Raw genomic sequence first — 20,233 nt, forward strand, 5'->3', positions numbered from 1 at the left:
CAATGGTTATGTGTTGTTTTTGACAGAATCTGACCAGTGCAAGCTGTACTGCATCGCAGAAGACTTCGACTTTTTCTACGCCCTTGCCAGCAAGGTCAAGGACGGAACGCGGTGTGTGGAGGAGGGGGATCGGCTGGACGTGTGCGTGGATGGAGCCTGCGAGGTCAATACTTCAATATCTGTCTATATATATCCAAGTCTATATTTTTGTGAATTTTTTTTTATTCATTCATTATTCTGAGTACCTTCTTACTGATTCTGTCTGCACAATGACCTGCCTGAGTAAATTGAAGACTGGATCCATCGATGAAATTCTGTCCGTGTCCCCTACATGCCTATAATGTTTTGAATAACTACCGAAACTCAAGCAAACACACATACCAAAAACAAAGCTTTGATACACAAAGACAAATATTAATGTACATCTATGTTGTGACCTGTAGAAATTTGGCTGCAACCACGTACTGGTGTAATGACAGCTATAATGTGCAAATAGCTAAGGAAAACAAGCTAACACACAAACAGACACATTGACAACAAAACCTTGTACACAAAGGTAGATTATGTACATTATTCTGTGTTCTTCCCTGTAGAAAGTAGGCTGTGACCACGTGCTGGGTTCGGACGCCACCCATGACAGCTGCGGCGTCTGTAACGGAGACAACTCCACCTGCGACTTCGTGTACGGAGAGTTCCACGACATGCCCGAGGACAACAGTGAGCACTGCTTTACATTCAGCTTCATTTCTAGATCAATTAAAAAGATGGTTCCACAAAGAAATTGACTTTTGCCAAGTTCCTATTTTGTTTCTGAATTTGTCCCTCTCTTGCTGCAGATAGGGATGATTTAAGGGATGAAATGTATTTAGTTTTGTGTCATAAGAGATTTAAGATTTTGGAGAAGGGTTCAGAAATTTCTTCCAGGACTTATCATCATCTCCAGATGGGATAAGCTGGACTGTCTTGGCAAAAATTTGCCTTCTTGGGGTCAAAACCTGTGTGTCCAAAAGACTTAAGTTGCTGAGGAAGACTGAATACATTTTCCCCACTATCTCCAGAGTACCTCTCCCACTCATTTGCTTCAGGACTTATTGCTGTTCTGATTTATTATCAACTTATTTGTTCACTTTCTACCACAACACTTTCTGGTAGTTTTTTTTTAACATACATGTATGTTACATATTTCTGTGCCATAAATAAACAAATATTTTCCCCCTACTACCCCAGAGTACCACCCAATCGTGACCATCCCAGCGGGCGCGCGCAGTGTGAGAGTGGAGGAACTCAACATCTCCTCCAGCTATCTGGCCGTGAGAGACCTGGACGGGAAGTACTACCTCACGGGCGATTGGACCGTGGACTGGCCGGGGGAGGTGGAGATCGGGGGGACCACCTTCGTCTACAGCAGGCCCTACAATGAACCAGAGATGCTCACTGCTAAAGGGCCAACCAAGAAGGCTGTTGTTATCGAGGTAGGGTTTCTTGTGATGTACATTTGTAAGATAATGTTAAAAAGCAGTGGAAAGTGTGGTGATTTTGAGATTGGGGGAACCACTTTCGTGTACAGCCGACCCTACAACGAACCAGAGATGCTCACTGCTAAAGGGCCGAGCAAGAAAGCTGTAGTCATTGAGGTAGGTGTCTTGTAATGTATATTTGTAAGTACAGTGAGATAATGTTAAAAAGCGGTGGAAAGTGTGGTGACTTTGAGATTGGGGGAACCACTTTCGTCTACAGCAGACCCTACAGATGCTCACTGCTAAAGGGCCGAGCAAGAAAGCTGTAGTCATCGAGGTAGGATGTTATGTGATAGTCGACTTGATAGAAGTGTTTGATAGAAGGCAATCTTCAAACACGGGACCTCCAGCTTTACAGCCCATTCGAGAGGACTTCCCTAATGGAACCCGTAGGTACTCATTTTCACCTGTTAGTAAGTTGTGGGAAGAAATAGGTGTAAAGTTTTCTTTCAGTGGAATTACTATACAAACTTTCAAATCTTAAGACAGTGTGTTTAAAAAAAAAGAAAGCAGTCAAGTTCCGAATGGATAACTAACTGTGAGAAATTGTATGGGAGAGTGGTGATGTAGTGAAGTGTGTAAGAGCCTAATTGCTCTCTTGTTTCCCAAAGCAGCGAGGAATGCAAAAGACAAAAGAAGTGTGTTTGGGACAAGTGAGCCTGATCAACTATCAACAAGCAAAATCACTCGCTTAGAACATTTACTGAGACATCATAGATGAGTTTTGCTGATTGAAGGATGATCTTACAAGTCTTGTTTGTCATTGATCAACTTCTGTTTGAGAAAAAACCGAGTTTAGGCCCTCGAGCAACTTTTCCAATCTGAAGACTGAGCACAAGTCATAGAACACTGTGATTGGGATTTCAAGAACTTTCGAACTTTGTTTGCTCAAAAGAATATTTTGTGAAAGTCATTCCAAGTCATCAGCCAAGTTCTGTTTGAGAAAATTATGGATTTTAGGCTCTCTGGCAACTTCTTCTCATCTGAAGAATCAATGCAAAATCATAGCACATTTGTAGAAAATTTGTGATTTCAAGAACTTTTGAATCATTTGCTCAAAAGAATATTTTGTGAAAGTCATCCCAAGTCATCAGCCAAGTTCTGTTTGAAAAGAAATCAGATTTTAGGCTCTCTAGCAACTTCTTTTCATCTGAAGAATCAATGCAAAAATCATAGCACATTGGTAGAAAAAGTGATTGAGATTTTAAGAACTTTTGAATTTGTTTGCTCAAAAGAATATTGTGTGAAAGTCATCCCAAGGACGCCACCAAGATCTTACAAGTCTTGTTGGTTATCAAGTTTTGTTTGACAAAATATTATTTCAACAACTTCTTACAATTTGAAAATAGAATAATAAAGAAATGAAAGAATAAGAAAACAAGTCATAGAACACTTGTAGAAAGTGTGATTGGGATTTCAAGGACTTTTGAACTTGTTTGCTCAATAGAATGCATAAAAGTCATATCCCAAGGTCGATACCAAGATGGCCGCCACACAGCCCTGATTGACAGGTTAATCCCTGGATAATTGATGTTGTTGGGTTGTTATTGTAACGTTTAACTTCCTGAGCACGATGTCTGAGATGGCATCAAAGGCGTCAGGCTTGTGTCGCCCTGTTTCGCCAGGCCTACTCTACTCAATTGCCCCACTGTTCCTTCCACTTCTGTTCTAACTCCAAGGTCGTATCGAGTTCCTCTGTATATTTTTGGTTTCGGCTGGCAGCCATTCACCGCATCTAAACACAAGTACACGGGGTCGCGAACCCGTTTGGAGCACAATAGCCAACGACAGCAGGCTGTGTATAACACTCGATCACCCGTACACGTGTCAACTGCCCCTCTGAGAGGTGGTGAAGCTAGTTCACAGGGAAGGAAGAGAGAGGCTACAGATGTACTTGCCTCCCTCTGTAGAGTCCATCGGGTAGTTGCTTGTATTTTACACTAAGTCTTGCTGTATTGTTTGGATTTTACACGTTGTCATGCTGCCTGGACTTGAAAATAAGTATAGTCTCCACCACACTTTATTGGGTTACTGGGAAGGTAAATGTAAATTAGCCAAATATCATCATCATCCTAATATAAAAATATTTCAAAAATAGTATAGAAAACTGAGACTTATATGCCAGGGGAAATTATAAGAACTTTACTGCACGACAATTGCACATGGTACAATGTATGGCAAACTACATAAAGAGAGTAACAACAATAAAATAAGTATGAGACAACCATATGAGTACACTATGCAACTCACAGACAAAATCATAACATGACCAGCTATAACGTTAATATTTTCTGTCTTTTTGCTGAATCAAGGCAAGTCACCTTTTGTCCTTAAAGGTTTGTGTTTCCGAGTCCTTGAGGAGTTGGTGTTTCCACAGCAAAGCCAAACAACAGGGTGGAGAAATGTAAAGATTTGTGTTGGAAGGAATCGTGATGAGTGGGCGTGTGGTCGGCTCATCTGCTCAATCACAGTCCTACAGTGTAATACAGTAATTCCAGATGCAGATGGCCACGTCTGGCACTAAGATGGTTCTCTAAAAAATGTTTCACTTTAGATTTGGTTCTTTCATGATGACAGTTACTCTCAAACTTCGGAGTCAAAGCAATTAGGTTTGGGTTTTAACGTTAGCTTATTTTTTGGTGTTTTTAGGCGTTTTTACATTGGGTTGGCGAAAAAAAAAAGATACCAGTGCGAAAAAGAAAGCTGATAAAATGTCTGAAAGCAGGCCAAAAATAAGCCAAACTCCAGAAGTATGAATTTAAGTATCTTATTATTCAATGACATTTGAATCATAATATTATTAATTTTGTACAGATTCAGTTTTCTTTCTGCTACACTTAAAGAAATTGTGTGAAAACTATCAGCAAATTTACCTCTTAACTCAGCTGCCAACAGCCCTTCAGCTTTTTATCACATTCTGATGAAACTGTTGGGGAAGCTTTAATCAAAGAATTCAAAGTCTTTAGCAGAAAATTCTTGAAATCATAGCGTACTTCCGAAGGCCAGCTCCACCTGTTGTCCAAGCAGCCTGGTTGCCCTCATGGGTGTGTTTAGGCCTGTTCCTGACAGACATGTTACAGTGTGCTGTCCTGTCCTGTGGTGTCTGGACCATTGCTGTGTAGACCTTACCTGCCCTCACTGATGTGCAAAGCTAAGCTTCACTGTGTGTGGTTCATGAGATTTTCTAAGCTGCCTTGCTAGTTGTAGTTGCGCTTTGTTCATGGTCACGTAGCTTTTTTTCGTGATGAGGGATTGAAATATGATTTACATGATTGTGCAAAGAATGAGTGTAACAAGTCGTTCATTGTAATGTAGCCAGCTGCTGCCACGCTGCGTGCTTGCAAAGCTGGTGTGTTACGCTGAAGGGTGGTTATACCGGCAGAATCAATACAGAAGTGATACAGATTTTACAGACGAAAGAAATGAATTATGTACTGAATAGGAAGAGATTTAGAAATTCGTAATTTTTCAGGTGACTTCTCTTGTGCCCTCTGCTTGTCAACTAGAGTAGCCTTGGCTCCTGTTTTAAGACACATACCAAACCCTGGCATTAAACACTCATGTATTAGACTTATCTAGCCTCCGTAGCAGGCTTATAGAACTGGGGGTTTGGTGCTCTTCGGCTGTTTTCTGATTAGCCCAGTTATAAAAACGGGGGTGATTCAACCAGGCCGGCTATGTTGTCTATATGCAATCAGAAAATAGCACATAAAAGCTCCCAAAGACCCTGAAGACCCCCAAACCCGCAGTTTTTGACATGCTGCATGTGGAGCCTATATTTTATCTCCATGCACACTATTGACTCTACAGTAGGAACACTTGTAGATATTTATATTCTAAACTTCCGTGTTTTCCTGTCAAGTAGGGTCCTGGTAGGGAGTAGTTCCAGGCACAACTCTCTGGTTATCCACCATTTCCAAGAAAAACTGACCTCCCAAATACACAAATGTTTTCGTAGATCTTGAGAGGGCTGAGCGGTGTTTTGAAACGGTTTTGAGTGATGTTCCTTTCTTTTGAACACTGTGACAAGTTATCCAAGTGTGGCACTTTGCTTGCTCCAGTGTTTACCTCAACAAACCACAAATGAAAATAAGTTACGTTGTAGAAAAACATGAAGAGCAGTTTTGAAAACAGAGCTTAGTTCAAGGTCAGGGACAGGAAAACTTGTGACTTTGAGTTAAACTTCAAGAGCAATTAAATGGCTTCTTCACACTTTGTGACGAAATCTTGAAGTTGTTGCTAAGATTTAATTTGCTGTAATATACATGTAAACCTTTGAAATGTTGGGACCAAAATTTGCTAAGATTTAATTTACTGAATATTATGAACATGTGTGGTTTTCCTTTCAACTCTATTCTTAGGAAAATTTTTCTGTTAGGCAAGACATCTGCACCTTTTATAAATACAGGTGTCTCTCAAATGGCCGCAATGTTGCCAGGAAAGGCTAGGTTTGGGTAAATATTTGAGTTCATTCTCTAAACAGAAAGGTTTGACATGATTTGTGCGGCTAATATTGTGGTAGTGAGGCAAACAAGAAGTTAGAGCAACAGCCTCTTCGCTGGCGTATTTATAGCGCAACTGTTTCTTCTGCGTAGTAAAACCAACAGGCATAAATGTCATCATGTAGCGCTTTCTCCCATAAATATTTTCCAAGTGTTTCCTTCTTTTCTCTGCCACTGAAAGACACAAGACAGCCTGGCCTGTAGAGCCTGCCATGTGCAGATCGAGGACTTGGAGTAACTTCTAATAACAAAGACCAGACAGAGCTCAGAGATACAGTAGCCAGTTATGGTTTGTTTTGCTGGATTCGTGTACTTGTAACCTGCAGTTGGAAAGGAGCTGCAGTTTACAAGGAAGCAGCTAGGGGGACTGTTGTCTCTAACAGTTACTGTAACTCCTCCACAAGTTTCTTAGAGCTGGATTGAACCTTTCCCCCTCCCCTCGAAAAGTTTCAGGGTTTAGTCCAAACTTTCTAAGCTGGCATCCTGGTGAAAAATCAACTGGAGCCTGTGGAATAATAAACTCCTTGCCACAAGTAATCCCCATCTGAAGAGGCTGTGCTGAAAGGCAGGTTTAACAAAGTGCAGTTCTGTGTTTACCGAAATGACAGCATTTCAAACAACAGTCTCTACACATAAAAGATGGAGACGTGCTGGACAATTTTCCTGATAGCGCACCTCGAAAAGCTGCTACTGGGATGTTGTGGGCAGAGATTTGCAAACGGAAACGGGTTCTGCATCGTGTCAAAACACACAAACAAACTGTACTTCAACCTTTACTGTTTCAGTAAAGCACATCGCTCTTGTGTTTAATTTTTTTGTGGTCCATCAGGGAAAAGACAAACATGACACAAGGATCTTGTCTTGAAAGTTCATCTGTGTTGGTAGAAGTCATTATGAACAAGATTCACCTGTAATTGCCAACAAAAAAAATTGGACTCACCCAACACAAGGATCTTGTGAATTTTCTAAGAAGAAAGTTTAGTGAAAACTTTCATTTCTTTGTAACAGGCCATGTATATTGTTTCTTGAAAAGTGAAGTTCTTCAGGGAAAAGACAAATGTAACACAAATATGTCTTGATGTCAGGTTTCTTCTAGGAAGAAAGTTAGTGAGAACCTTAATGACTGAAGATAGGTTACCTGAGGAATGATTCCACTTTACTTTATACTGCATAAATAAATATCATCTGAGGTTTCTAAGAAGGTTCCTCCTTCCACTTGTAAAGGTCTTACGGGGTTTCTTAGAAGTTGTTTTTCCTCTTTCCCCTGCAGTTGCTGGTCCAAGGTGAGAACAAGGGCGTGGCGTTCACCTACACGGTTCCGAAGCCGGCGAACGAGACGGAAAAGAAGCCAGTTCCGAGCTACTACACCTGGAGCGCTGTCACCTCGCAGTGTTCCGCGTCGTGCGGGGGAGGTGAGTTTTATTGGTCAATTGCTTCTTTAGTTGATCACTTCATTGGTCGATCACTTCATTGGTCGATCATTTCATTGGTCTATCACTTATTTGGTGGATCACTTAATTGGTCAATCACTTGATTGGTCCATCATTTATTGGTCCATCACTTCATTGGTCAAAAACATCCAAACCTGTACAGGTAGTATCTAGTATTTATTTATCATTTATTTCATCTTGGAGACACTTGGGTAGCTATTCCAACCAAGGAGGCGAAGGACACAAAACAAAATGGATATAGGGACCACATTGCCAGTGTGTCCACTTTTTGTGGTCCCTTAGATGACTTTTCCCACTGACACATTCAAGCATTAAGAATCCTGTCTACAGTGACCACCTGTTCAAATAGACCAGAATTACAAGGCTGTATTGTCCTTAGTTATATAGTGTTTTATAGTGAATTAAAGACTTGCCCGAATCAATGACTTTGATATCAAATTTTTGAACAAACCAAAATCGCACAATGGCACAGGAAGTGGGATATAAAAGCGCGATTTAACGAAAACATCTCCGACCAAACCTTTTGTCGAAACGTCTTTAACTGACTTCACCCCATTAACCTATAGGGTCATTTCTCCGCCCAAACGTCAGCTGTTTTTATAACCGGTCTTTATTTACATAACAGACCGGTTCAGAGGTCATTATTTAGCGAAGAAACCTGTTCACAGCCTCCGTCGTCACCTGTTTGGCCGACGCGTGCCGATTGTTCGGACGCCGTTCCGAAGTGCGGTCTTGGAGAATTGTACAATAGCCCGACTGTGTCCCTCTGACAAAGCAATACAAGGCTGGAAATACCTGACCTGTACAATATGTGGTTCAGTGCAGGTAAAATTGGAGCTGTGCAGGTATTTCTGATGTCTACCTGGACCTAAAATAAACCTGCACTGGTCCATGTACTGGTTTATGTACAAATGTAGGTGTATGTGGATTTTCATTAGCGCTAGCTGTATTGACTGTCACTACCTAATTATAATGGTATGAGGTACATGACAAGAAACAATCGTTTCCAACCAGTATTTATTGTGATCCATCCATACAGTCTAAATTCTGTATGGTGCAGGTAAATTTTTAGCCTGGGTGCCATCCGAGAGAGAGGGTGCCATCCGATTTGTAACGGCAACTCCAAAAAAAATGCTGTTACAAATCGGATGGCACCCAGGCTACTAAATTTTGTCCGGTGCAAGTAAGTTTCAATGTTACCCAGTGTAGGTATGCAGAATGTATTTCGAGCCCTGTAGTATTATTATTAGCCACAATCCTGTCTGTTGTTGTGTTTTCTTATTTTCCGTCACCACCCTGGGAGTGGGTTAGTGTTTAGGGGGACGCACTCACACAGAATCGGGGTGGGGGGCGGGAACAATGTGGAACCTGTTCTCGTGATTGTGGCCACCAAATGATCCTCTTCACGGCTTAAGTGAGGCCCATTCTACTGAAGGTTGGCAAAAGGACAGATTTGCTAAGCTTTTTGTTTAGGGTTTGCGTCAGAAAAGGTATTGGGACGAGTGTGCATGCACATGGACTGTGAAATACAAGGGAAGGTGACGTGTTTGGTTAAAAATGTGCTCAAAAAGGTGTGCAAAAATCTTTTAATAAAAAAGAGGGAGAATTGGCAGAAAACTCAAGCAACTGAATATTATTTTGGGAAATCATAATATTATCTAGTTGCTTGAGTAACTGTTTTTTTGGCATTAGCATGAAACAAATAATTTGCCAACTTTCTTTCTTCTGCACCTGCCGCCAACGAAAACATATAGCTCCAAAAACATGTCCATTTTTCTAAGACCGCAAAATATTGCCACATAGCGAATATAAGCTGATTTACAGTAAATTGGTGTGGCCCAAAGAGAATAGTTTTGTGCACATGTCCATTTTTCTCAGGCTGCGAAATTTCGCCACAGCGAATATAAGCTGATTTACAGTAAATTGGTGTGGCCTAAGCTCAGGAGAAACCACATTGCAGTTTCACAAACATGTCCATTTTTTTAAGGCCATGAAATTTTGTCACAGTGAAATTTTGTCACAGTTTATAGAATTTGATTTACAGTAAATTAGTGTGGCCTAAGCTCAGGAGAACCCTCCTAGGTAACCCCACCCCCCTGCCATGTGTCCGTGTTTGTTGTGGGCTGCTGAGTTTGCCCCAAACAGGAGTATTGTTCACAGAAAGGCGAGCAGTGTTTGCTTTTCCTGTCAGGCGGCTGCCCGTAACGTGAGCGGCTCTGACTTTTCCCTTTTCTAACTCAGGACAGACTCACCTCCAGTATTTGTGAGACAACTTTTGATCCAACACAAAGAAATTCTCTCACCTAGAGATTTCGACCAGTCACTCTCATCTTCCTCAGTAGACAGGACAGATCTAAGTTGACTTGAATTTCCCAGTAGTGAGTGGCCATGACTAACCCTTCTCTGACAGGACAGATCTAGACTGTCTTGCTTTCTTCAGTATTTCTGTGGGCTCAGATACTCAGTAACTATTACTGGAAAAATTTTTAGCATCATGAGGACATTTATAATTCCTTTTTTCCTTGAATTTTGCTAGATTTCAGGGTGTAAAATTTACATTTGAATTTTCTTGTCTCGAGCTCCACACTGAAAGAATGCTCAAAAGTAATACAAATACATTGTGAAAAAGAAGAAACTCTGAGATTTCCAAGTTCAAATCTTCTTGACATGCCCTTCACTTGGCCTTTTCCACAAAACACAAGGTCAGAGGGTCAAAGTGATCAGTGCCCCCCTCCCACAACACAATTCATTTGTACAAATCTCTTCCTTTATCTTCCTGAAGTAGTTTTTCTAAATGTTCCTTAATTCCTGTTTTGTAAACTTACGGTCATTTGTCCCAGACAAGGATCGTCTCAAGTCTCCCGGCCAGTTCCTTAAAGGAAGTGTCTCGTGGATGTCTTTGTGCCCAAAGAAAAGAAACAGTTAATCTGTCGTCCGATGGTGTTGTGGCAACAGGAAGGAATGCAGGCACCTGTCCTGGGCGCAACGGACGCCCAACACAGTACGCCGGACATTTCATGACTTCATAACCTTTAAAAGAAGAAGAAAGAAAAGTTTCAAATGAAATAAAATAAAATCCTTGGAATTGAGGTATGGTTTCCTTCACATACCAAGAAATTAATGTCAAGTCTCTAAGGAGAAAGAAAGGGAAAGTGTTTGCCCAGGTGTGCTCACCTGTAGAGAACACCTGTCCTGAGAATAGGTGAACACCTTGCCCACCTTTCAGACGGGAAAGTCTCGTGTTTCGTTTCCGTGTCTCGGTAAGGACAGCTGACAAATTGGGGCAAACAAGGCAAGAATCTGGGGTATGTTGTTACCTGGTAACTCGTAAGATGTACATGTAGAGATGAGGAAACAAGCACATACTGTGCCTACGCAGAACCCTGATTTTTTATTGTTTTCGTTGGATTTTTTATCAATGTTGCATTAGAATTTTGCCTGTTGCAGAGGATATCTTTTCCATAACATTTGGAAACTACGGATGAGATATATAATATCCATATGAACTTCAGTTTGCAAAATCATACCCATCTAAGACTAATTGCATGTACTGTGTCAAAGAAAAGTAAAAGAGTACACATATGATTATGAACTACTGTCTAGTACACAATATGAACTAGTCTCATCAACTTTAAGGATCTGTATCTGTGTCTAGGCAGTATAACTGCCCTTCATCGATCAGCACAACACACCAGCTTCACAGGCACGTGGCATGGCGGCAGCTGGGGTGAAAAGTAAAAGTTGAAAACTGCTGACTTGGCTAAATGTGGTTATAAGCATCCATCTGCCCAGCTCCTGTTTTACCCTACAGGAAGTGGCAAACGGCGTCACCCCACTGTTAATGTTTGTGCCCAACGTTGTACATTTGCTTTCACAGGCAAACACCGAGCACTGACCCGACATGTGCTACAGATGGGCTCACTGGACAAAAGGACAATTTTCTCAGCAAATTCTATATACAGAGAAAATCGCCCAATGGCATGCAAAAACAGAGTATAAAGTTAGGGCAAGTAAAATTCTAGAGTTCAATCTCTACATAAAAGTTGATTTCAAATTCTTGCCTAAAGACAACAAAAGAAACCCTGTACAATTGTTGTGCAATCACGTTATTATTAAGAAAATTGTTTATTAAAAAAACTGTCTAAAAAAATAAGCTAGATTCTAATCTCTACGTCAAATATATATATACTTAGTTCATCTAAAATTTTTGTACAAAGACTGACTGCCCAAAAGAAGCTGAAAAATTGATGGAAGAGTTTGATTTCTTCATTCAATCCTTTTTTTTTTTCAAAGTTTGGTCTGTAAATCTTTTCTAAAGCAGTTGATAGAAGAAGCAAGGAGGGTCCTTTAATTTGGGTGTTGTTCTTGTTGTCCAATATTTAAACACCATTAGCTAAGTTTAGACCTTGTTTTCGTTAGTTTGAAAATGAGGAGGCAAACTCTAGCCGGTGGCTCTGAAGGCAGAAAGAGGCTGGCAGGCAAAATCATTCATCTTGTAGGCCACTTTAAATTATTTCCTAGGTTCTCAGCCAGTAAATATTTAGAAAGAGGTCATGGTGACATCAGAGGGATGGAATATCTCTAAATAGTCTGTTTATATATATAGCCACTCATTGAAATTCGAAAGTGTGGGTACCAGTAAGGTACAGACCTTCCCCTCACACTTCTATAAGAACTAACAAATGGCCTAAGCCAATTGTCCACATGTGACATTTATAAGTATAAGTGACTGGACATTGACAGAACGTACCGCACCCTGATTTTTCACGGTTTTCATAAGATTTTTGTTCACCGTTGCATCAGAATTTTGCCCGTTGTAGATAGACTATCTTTTCCGTCATAACATTTAGAAACTACAGACGGGATGTTAACCTTATATACACGAATACAACATTATATGAGACGTTCTGCCCAAGTGCTATGCATAATGCATTACAGGTTTAGCGCAGGTGCAGTACGTTCTGCTGACATGTCCGAGTGACTACATTGAGCCCGGGAAAATCCAAACTTCCTCATGTGAACCTGCTAGCACGTAGAAGGGCAGACCTACCAGACAGTTTATACTACCACTGCACTTCAGTTTACGTTTCAGCCTCCTTTGAACTGACTTTGAAGACAGTGTATCACTTAGAAGTGCACCCCTCGAGAGAGAGAGACAGGTCTGTGTCTTTAAGTGCCGAGAGGGTTTCCTTAGCTGCTACTCAAGAAGCACCTGCATCACTTCAGAAGGTCGCAACTTGAAGACGTCTGGAGAAAAGACAACACCTTGTCTCCTTGTGTATATAACTTAAGGCCACGCTAACTCGATTGTATGTGCCACAGCCACACCTGATATTGCAATGACCAAGTTGGTACAGAGCACCAGCCGAGTCATACCAAAGACTTTAAAAATGGTACATACAGCTTTCTCTGCTTAGCACTCAGCATTTGAGAAAGAGTATGGGAGTCAAACACACACCACTACCAGTGGACTAGCCCCCTGCTGTAGTGACTGCACGATTGTGTGGCCCAAGGGCTACGAAACGGAGATGGGCGCCACCATATGCGACCATGATGATGGATGCGGGAGGGCTTTAACACCTGAAGTTGACAATTACTCTTACCTAGAGAATCTCGAAACTTTTACTCCTATTCAAATATGTCACAATTCTTACTTCCCACGAAAAAATTGAAGGAAGTTGCTGTTATATTCCCATATTAAACCCAAGCTTAGTTCATTGCCCAGAAATAGTCTTTTGACAACGCACTGGGCAAAGTTCCTCTAAAGAAAGTAATAGAGACACAAGTGATGTCATGTTTAGGAACTTTTTTTTTTATACACTGAGGGAAACCCCATGGGTAGTATAGAGGCTTGTGTTGTGTATCCCACAACAGATGAAAAGCTTAAAGCACTTCAGACTGCCTTTCTGTTCTCCTGTGGACAAAACGCTGGTCTGGTCGTGGATGTGTATGGGGAAATCATACCCATTGACAGAAACACAGATGATGTCATAGTTTAGGAACTTTTTTTGTAGAGGGAACCCCCCATGCAGAGGGTACAGACAGCAAGGGCATGTGGTGGGTAGGGCAGAACCAAGTCACTTCCTTGGTAATTACTCATTTTAATGTAAAGATCAAACAATATGATACCAGAGGGCTGGGAGGAAAACTTGAATCAGTCTTGACTACATTCTCTCATGAAACTGTGTGTTCCAAGAGGCTATTGCATCCAGAACTGTGCCTATCTTGTTCTACATGTATGCCTGAAAGGGTTAGGATTGTATGATTGAGCGCAGTTCAGGATAGTCTTGGCATATCCAAGAACATAGATTTGCCGAGGCACGGTTCTGGATACATTGCTTGAGCATGGCTCTGGATAAAGTTCAGTTCTGGATACAACAAAGGCACAAACCTTTCCCTCACACTCTGTTCTCATGTTGGTATTCCAGAATCTTTTTAGACCCAAGAACCAACAAATTGACTAGGTGTGGCCCAAGCGCAGTTCAGTGCTATCCCTGCCTCAGTGATCACAGACAAAACAGAGGACCGTGCATGGGGGGGTTCGGGTCACAGGAGCAACAAATTACTACGTCCTGCAGGAATGTGTCGCCCCACCTGGTCTCCTCACCTGGAGGGGTCAGGGGTCGGTCAGGGGTTTATGGGTAAACAGTGGCATCGTGGGTAAACAAGGGCAGCTAGCTGCCAATCACCCATGGCAAGGTTTCTGCAGCTCTCTTCTGAGGTTCTTGGTATAGATTAGGTTTACGAGAGAATCATGTTGTCGTGAAAACAAAAAGGTTTAAGGGAAATTTTTCTACATTGTAGTCTTCATTTCTTCTTAGTGGATTGCCTTTCTTGTCTTAATTTCACATTTTATGTAACACTCCAGCATAAGGAAACAGCACTTCATCCTAAAATATCTTCGAACACACTGAGGGCACCTATCACGTTTTTCTGGAAGTGCAGGATTCCTCCCCCCCTTTTTTACAATGAACATGTTGGAGCTCACAAGTTTACATGTATAAAGGTATGAATATTGACAAGCATCAAGGTACGACTTTTGTTCAAAGTCCCAACCCCCCAAGACATTAAATGATACTAATGCTAACCAGGTTTGTTTGTTTGTTTTGTTGATTTCAGGCACCCTTGTGACGACGGCACAGTGTCTGTGGGACCTGTCTCGTCAGGTGGACGATTCGTTCTGCGACCAGACGACCAAACCGAGCACGGGCACCCACCAGTGCAACATGGACCCCTGTCCTCCACGGTATGTACTTTTGTTTACTTTTTTGTTAATTTACAATGGAGGGAGAAACAAAACAGGTGATATGCTGATTGCATCAAATTAAAAGGTCGTCTCCACACAAATGTCTTGGCTGTTATTATGTGAGACAGAGAAGCAAATGAATTGAATATACTTGTACCAAGGAGCTTTAAATTCAATCTCCTTGCCTGTAGTAGTCCAGGTCTCCTCAATCATCCTCATCTACTATTCTTCTCAGAAATGTTTAACTTTTTAGAGTTAGCCGTCTGAAAAATCTGACTTGTCAGGGAATCTATCCAGTTGTTTGTAATCTATTTTGTATTATGATACAGAGAAAACTGTATTTCAAACCTGTTACCACTACTTAAAACTTGTCATTTCCCCCTTACAGCTGGATAGCAGGAGAGTGGGGCGTGTGTAACAAGTCGTGCGGCGGCGGCAAACAGACGCGGCCGGTGAACTGCACGCGGAAAACCTCCACCCAGGACCAGGAGCCGGTCGACCCCGACGGCTGCCGGGACCAGCCGAAGCCGTACGCCGAGAGGAACTGCAACATGCAGGAGTGCCCGCCACAGTGGGTGGCTGGGGACTGGAGCCAGGTATATATGCTGCGCAGTGCAGTGCTGCCATCTAGCAGTTTGGTCGGGAACTGCATGTATGCAGACAAACTTGCAGAGTCAAAAGTTTGCAAACAATAAATCTGCCAAAATGCTTCTTGACATTTTAACAATATTTGAGCTTACTATATCCGCTTATCCATTGTGTTTTATAGCAAAACATGTTGTTTTTGCTTCTCTGTTTAAAAAAAAATAAGGTCAATGACCTGTATCAGACAGATGTCAACATGGTAACTAGTGCTGTTGCAGACACCCTGTGGTGTTGGGTTACATTATGTAGCAAGTGTCATAACAGTTAGAGGGGCTGGTCACCATACACATGTATATCAAACTGTACTTGAGTCAGAATACTTCAGTTAACAGCAGTTTTGTTAGGCTAGACTTTTTGAGGTACACATTATTTATTAATTATTAGACATTATTTACATGTTACAAATGTTAACCTTCAAGTTTTTTTCCTTTTCTAGTGCTCGAAGAAGTGTGGGCACGGTTTCCAGACGCGTGAGGTGGAGTGTAAGAGCATGCGCCAGGACGGGTCGTACGTCATCATGCCAGACTCCCTCTGCAAGTACCAGATGAAGCCCAAGATCAGGCAGCACTGCTCCAAGAAGTGCACTCGCAAGATGATGTGGTTCATATCCGCATGGAGTCAGGTAAGAATTGCCTTAAGGCTGAACAAGTTTAGTTTTTTGGTTCTTAGATTTCTTTGTGTAGAATTTCAGAAAGAGGATATCGTGAAAACAGAGGACTGGGTCTGTTTTCATGTTAATATTGCAGTTTTAGCATTTTTTTTTTAAATCTGAGAACCAAGAAATTGAATTGATATGGCCTTGACCCTCTTCCTCCTGCAAAGGCCTGCCAGATCTTGACTGGTCACAGGGTTAGGCAGGGAGAAGTTTGAGTAAAAATCAGTGAAGTTTGTTACACATCAGTATGATTACACCTTGCATTGTGAAGCATGGAGTTTGGATTTAAAGCCTGCATGCATTCGTAACTTCCCTTGGTAACTGCTAACTTTGAAATGCACCCATGTTTGTCAACGAATGTTAATGAAGGCTAAATACAATTTGTTCAGTGATACAGCAAACTTTTGACAAAGTTGCATGGCTGCTAAGCTAATAAAGTAACTGTAACTGTTGTCAGCTTGAACAACTTGAGTACAGGAGAGCAAGGATCTACTGGAAAAAACAGAACTGAAACAGATCAGCATGACAGAGAGCATCGTTGGCTAACCAACCCCCCTCCCCTCCCTTCTGTATATGTCTCCTGCAGTGCTCGGTTTCGTGTGGTGAGGGAGTTCGCAAGCGTTTGCTCAAGTGCGCCACCAAGGATTCGAACGGCTGGTACCGCCAGTTCCCAGAGCGGCGATGCTCGCACTTGAAACGTCCGCCCGTACAGCTCGAGGAAAAGTGCGTGAAGCCGAAATGCCCCAAGAACCGGACGATGGAAACCATGCCCAAGTGGTACACGGGGAAGTGGTCCACGGTACGCATGTTCTGTTTGGGGTCGTGAGTGTTACAGACTTGGCTTGTGCATTATGTACACAACGCATGTTCCGTTTGGGGTGACTGTACGATCTTGGCATTGTGCATTATGTACATTACAGCATCTTGAGTTTGTGTAAAGTTGGATCTAACCACAAAGTTATAATTAACTCTGTCGTGCCTTTGCATGCTGGTGAATGGAGTTAGACAATATAATCATTTTGACATTTAGTGTACAGCACAAGAGCAAAATATAGAAATGTTCAACGTTGCTTTACCTAGTAGAATTCTTAGAGTTACAATTACTGAACTGCTAAATGGGATTTCAATGACAGCACGGTAGATTTTCAGACAGCATAGCATTACTTTTCTTGATGGATATAAAATTGTACATACATATTTGTATACAGTCAATCCTGTACAAAAGACCACCTCTGCATAAGGAATATTTTAGATAATTTTCCCCATCTGAGTTGTCTTTCCTTACAGTCAGTATAGATAAGCACATCTACCACTATCTGTATGGTGTAACATACCAGCTTGATCATGCCTTGAGTAGACTGACTGTTGTTTCCCTCTGCAGTGTTCTAAGGAGTGTGGAGGCGGTCTGCAGCAGAGACTTGTGCACTGCATCGACGCCAGCCGCGGGAGTCGGGCCAACGGCTGCCCGGACAAGTCCAAACCCCCCACATCCAGGCAGTGCAACCTCGACCCATGTCCTGAAGAGGGTAAGTCAGTCAATCGATCAATCAAACTGGTTCATTAGTTAAAAAGGCATTGCAGCCATGGCCTTAATTATTTCTTCTGTATACATGTACATTTCACAATAAAAAGCCTTAACAGTACAAAATAAAACATTAAAATATAACACATTTCTATACATAACTACTTGTACTACGTTTGCTTATGTCTTGTTTGCATAAGCCAGTCTCAACTTCTTACAACTCATTTAGTAGTGTTCAGGAGTCGCAACAGTGATGGTTCAGGACTATTCTTAAATCTGTAAGGGGGAATTCTGTTCCTTTTTACATGTATAAGAGATATAACAAAAGGATTTTTAAGAGTGTGAAAGATGCTTGAAATTGCAAAAATCCATTGGAGTTGTCCTTAAGACAAAAGAGTTTTACCTGACCATTGATAAAGGTTATACAATGTATATCCAAAGTCAGGTGTTTACCTGTCCAGAAGGTGTACATTTGTAGTTTTACCTGTTCTTTGTTAAAGGTTAGACGTGTAATTGTGTTTTTTTTTCTGTCTTTTATCTTGCAGCAACTTTACATGTAGCTTTACAAGTGTTCTTAAATTGAACAGTTTTTTTAAATGTGACTGTGTTTTTCAGAGGATGGCGGCGGCAACTTTTTAAACCTTCCCCCTCCTAACTCCTTAACCAATAGAGACTTGGTAGCCAAACAGCTACTTCAAGGTTAAAATGTGGTGCTTTTCCTGCCCTCCTTTCTTTCTTTCTTTGTTTCTTTTCTTTTATCTAGCAGTAACTTTATACAATGTTTTCAGACGTTTTCGTACCTTCTCCCTGCTGCTATAACCAATAGAGAATTGGTACCAAGCTTCTACCTCAGTGTGTTAAAGGTAAAAATGTTTTTTTTTTTTACAGAGGATGACAGCAGCTGCCAGGACGCGTTCCGGTGGTGCCACCTGGTTCCGCAGCACAATGTCTGCGATCACAGCTTCTACGGGCAGAAGTGCTGCAAGTCCTGCAGAAAACACACACAGGAGCAGGCCAGCTGACGCAGACGTTAAGGACCGCACACACTCGACGATAACTCTGGGCGGCTGGGAGGGGAACACTTCTGCTACAAGAGACAGGATCTACAGAACAACAGTCAACTCCAAAATTCATCAACATGATGATATACAGCACTGGGCTGTGTAACACTGCTGGGCGGGGAACACTTCTGCTACAAGAGACAGGATCTACATGTACTACAAACAAGTCAACTCCAAAATTCATCAACATAATGATATACAGCACTGGGCGGTGGGGGAAGGGAACACTTCTGCTACAAGAGACAGGATCTTAACGTTCATACAAAACAGATTCACCGGTAACACTGGACTGCTGGGAGAAGAGAACTTTCTGCTACAAGACAGACAGGACCTACATGTACTTGAAACAACTGTCAACTCCAAAATTCATCAACACTGAGTTTCTGCATAGGATGGATCTACAAACAAACCTAACTCCAAACAGCAGGAAACTTCGTTATAATGAAATGTGTACCACCAGAAGAGTTGGAAATTCATTAATGTCAGCCTTTTCTGCTGCAACTTTGGCTGGACCTACATATATACAAACTGTACTTCAAACGACAGTCAACTCCAAAATTCATCAACACTGGGCTGCGGAGGAAGGAAACACTTCTTATACAGCGTGGGAGTTTCTGCATACAAACTTCCAACTCAAACTCCAAACTTTCCAAGGATTCCTGGATTTACAAACTGTACTCCAAACAGCAGTCAAATATTCATTCACACGAAATACGCATCACCAGAAAAGCAATATCACCAAGGAAACCTGGATTTACAGTACAAACAAACTGTGACAAATACAAAACAGGAATCTTCAAACATACGGATCTTTTTATGGCATCAATGTAATAGCAAAGCAGCAGATTAAAACAAGCAAGCAATCCTGGATTGCAAACACACTGTAGTTCAAGCAACAGAAAGTCAATCGTCAACACAAACTGTCCAACGGTAGAAGAGGTGAATCCCTCTACAACGTGGATGGAACAGTTTTGCAATGACAGATCTCTCCAGGATTTACCTACAAGCTGCACTACAAGCAAAAGAAAAGTCTTCAGCATGGATGTCTTAAATCTGGTGCAGTTTTGAATACAACATCAGCATTACATCTCCAGTAGTAGCAGAGGTGCTCAAAGAACTTGCCATTAAATGTATTTCTGGATGGTGGAAAGATCTAAACTAAATAGAACAGCCAAGCCAACTCCTTGCAAATGTCAACTGCAAGACTCTAAGCGCAGTGTTATCGTCGGTAGATTTTTTTATGACTCGTTTTTGAAAAGGCAGTGAAATAATCACAGACAATGATGAGATTGTAGATTTTTTTTTTACTTTTACAAGGACAATTTCGGAGGACATTCTCCCTGATGACTTGTACCTTATAAGAATTCCAAACGTTTTGCTGCTGAACCAAGAAAATTCCAAGTGGGACTTGAAGACGTAGGAGGACTCGAGATCAGCTTCTTGACTTGCCAACTTGTGCGGGCGCGTTGGAATATCATCCAGGGAGAGAAACGATCGAAAACTGGATGCAAGACCAAACCTATGCAAGGTTGTGGCACACAAGAGAGGACCATAAGACTGGTATGGGACCACTCAATTCACACTGTAGGATCCAGACGGGCTTCAGAAGAACATTTACGTGGGAAAAAGTTGCT

General features: G+C 41.6%; 1 protein-coding gene across 1 annotated transcript; it reads left to right on the plus strand.

Annotated features, from left to right (window-relative positions):
• The first annotated feature begins 30 nt into the window (after positions 1-30).
• LOC109479325 (A disintegrin and metalloproteinase with thrombospondin motifs 16-like) lies at positions 31-18,606 on the plus strand. The gene is made up of 10 exons (XM_019781280.1): positions 31-163; positions 594-717; positions 1,228-1,472; positions 7,290-7,431; positions 14,590-14,716; positions 15,105-15,312; positions 15,798-15,983; positions 16,603-16,815; positions 17,398-17,542; positions 18,427-18,606. Exons 2-10 carry the CDS (start codon positions 702-704, stop codon positions 18,558-18,560), a joined length of 1,416 nt encoding a protein of 471 aa, XP_019636839.1. The 5' UTR covers positions 31-163; positions 594-701; the 3' UTR covers positions 18,561-18,606.
• Positions 18,607-20,233: the final 1,627 nt, after the last annotated feature.

The sequence above is a fragment of the Branchiostoma belcheri genome, unplaced genomic scaffold, assembly GCF_001625305.1.
Source record: "Branchiostoma belcheri isolate BF01 breed outbred unplaced genomic scaffold, Haploidv18h27 scaffold48, whole genome shotgun sequence".
Taxonomy (NCBI): Eukaryota; Metazoa; Chordata; class Leptocardii; order Amphioxiformes; family Branchiostomatidae; genus Branchiostoma; species Branchiostoma belcheri.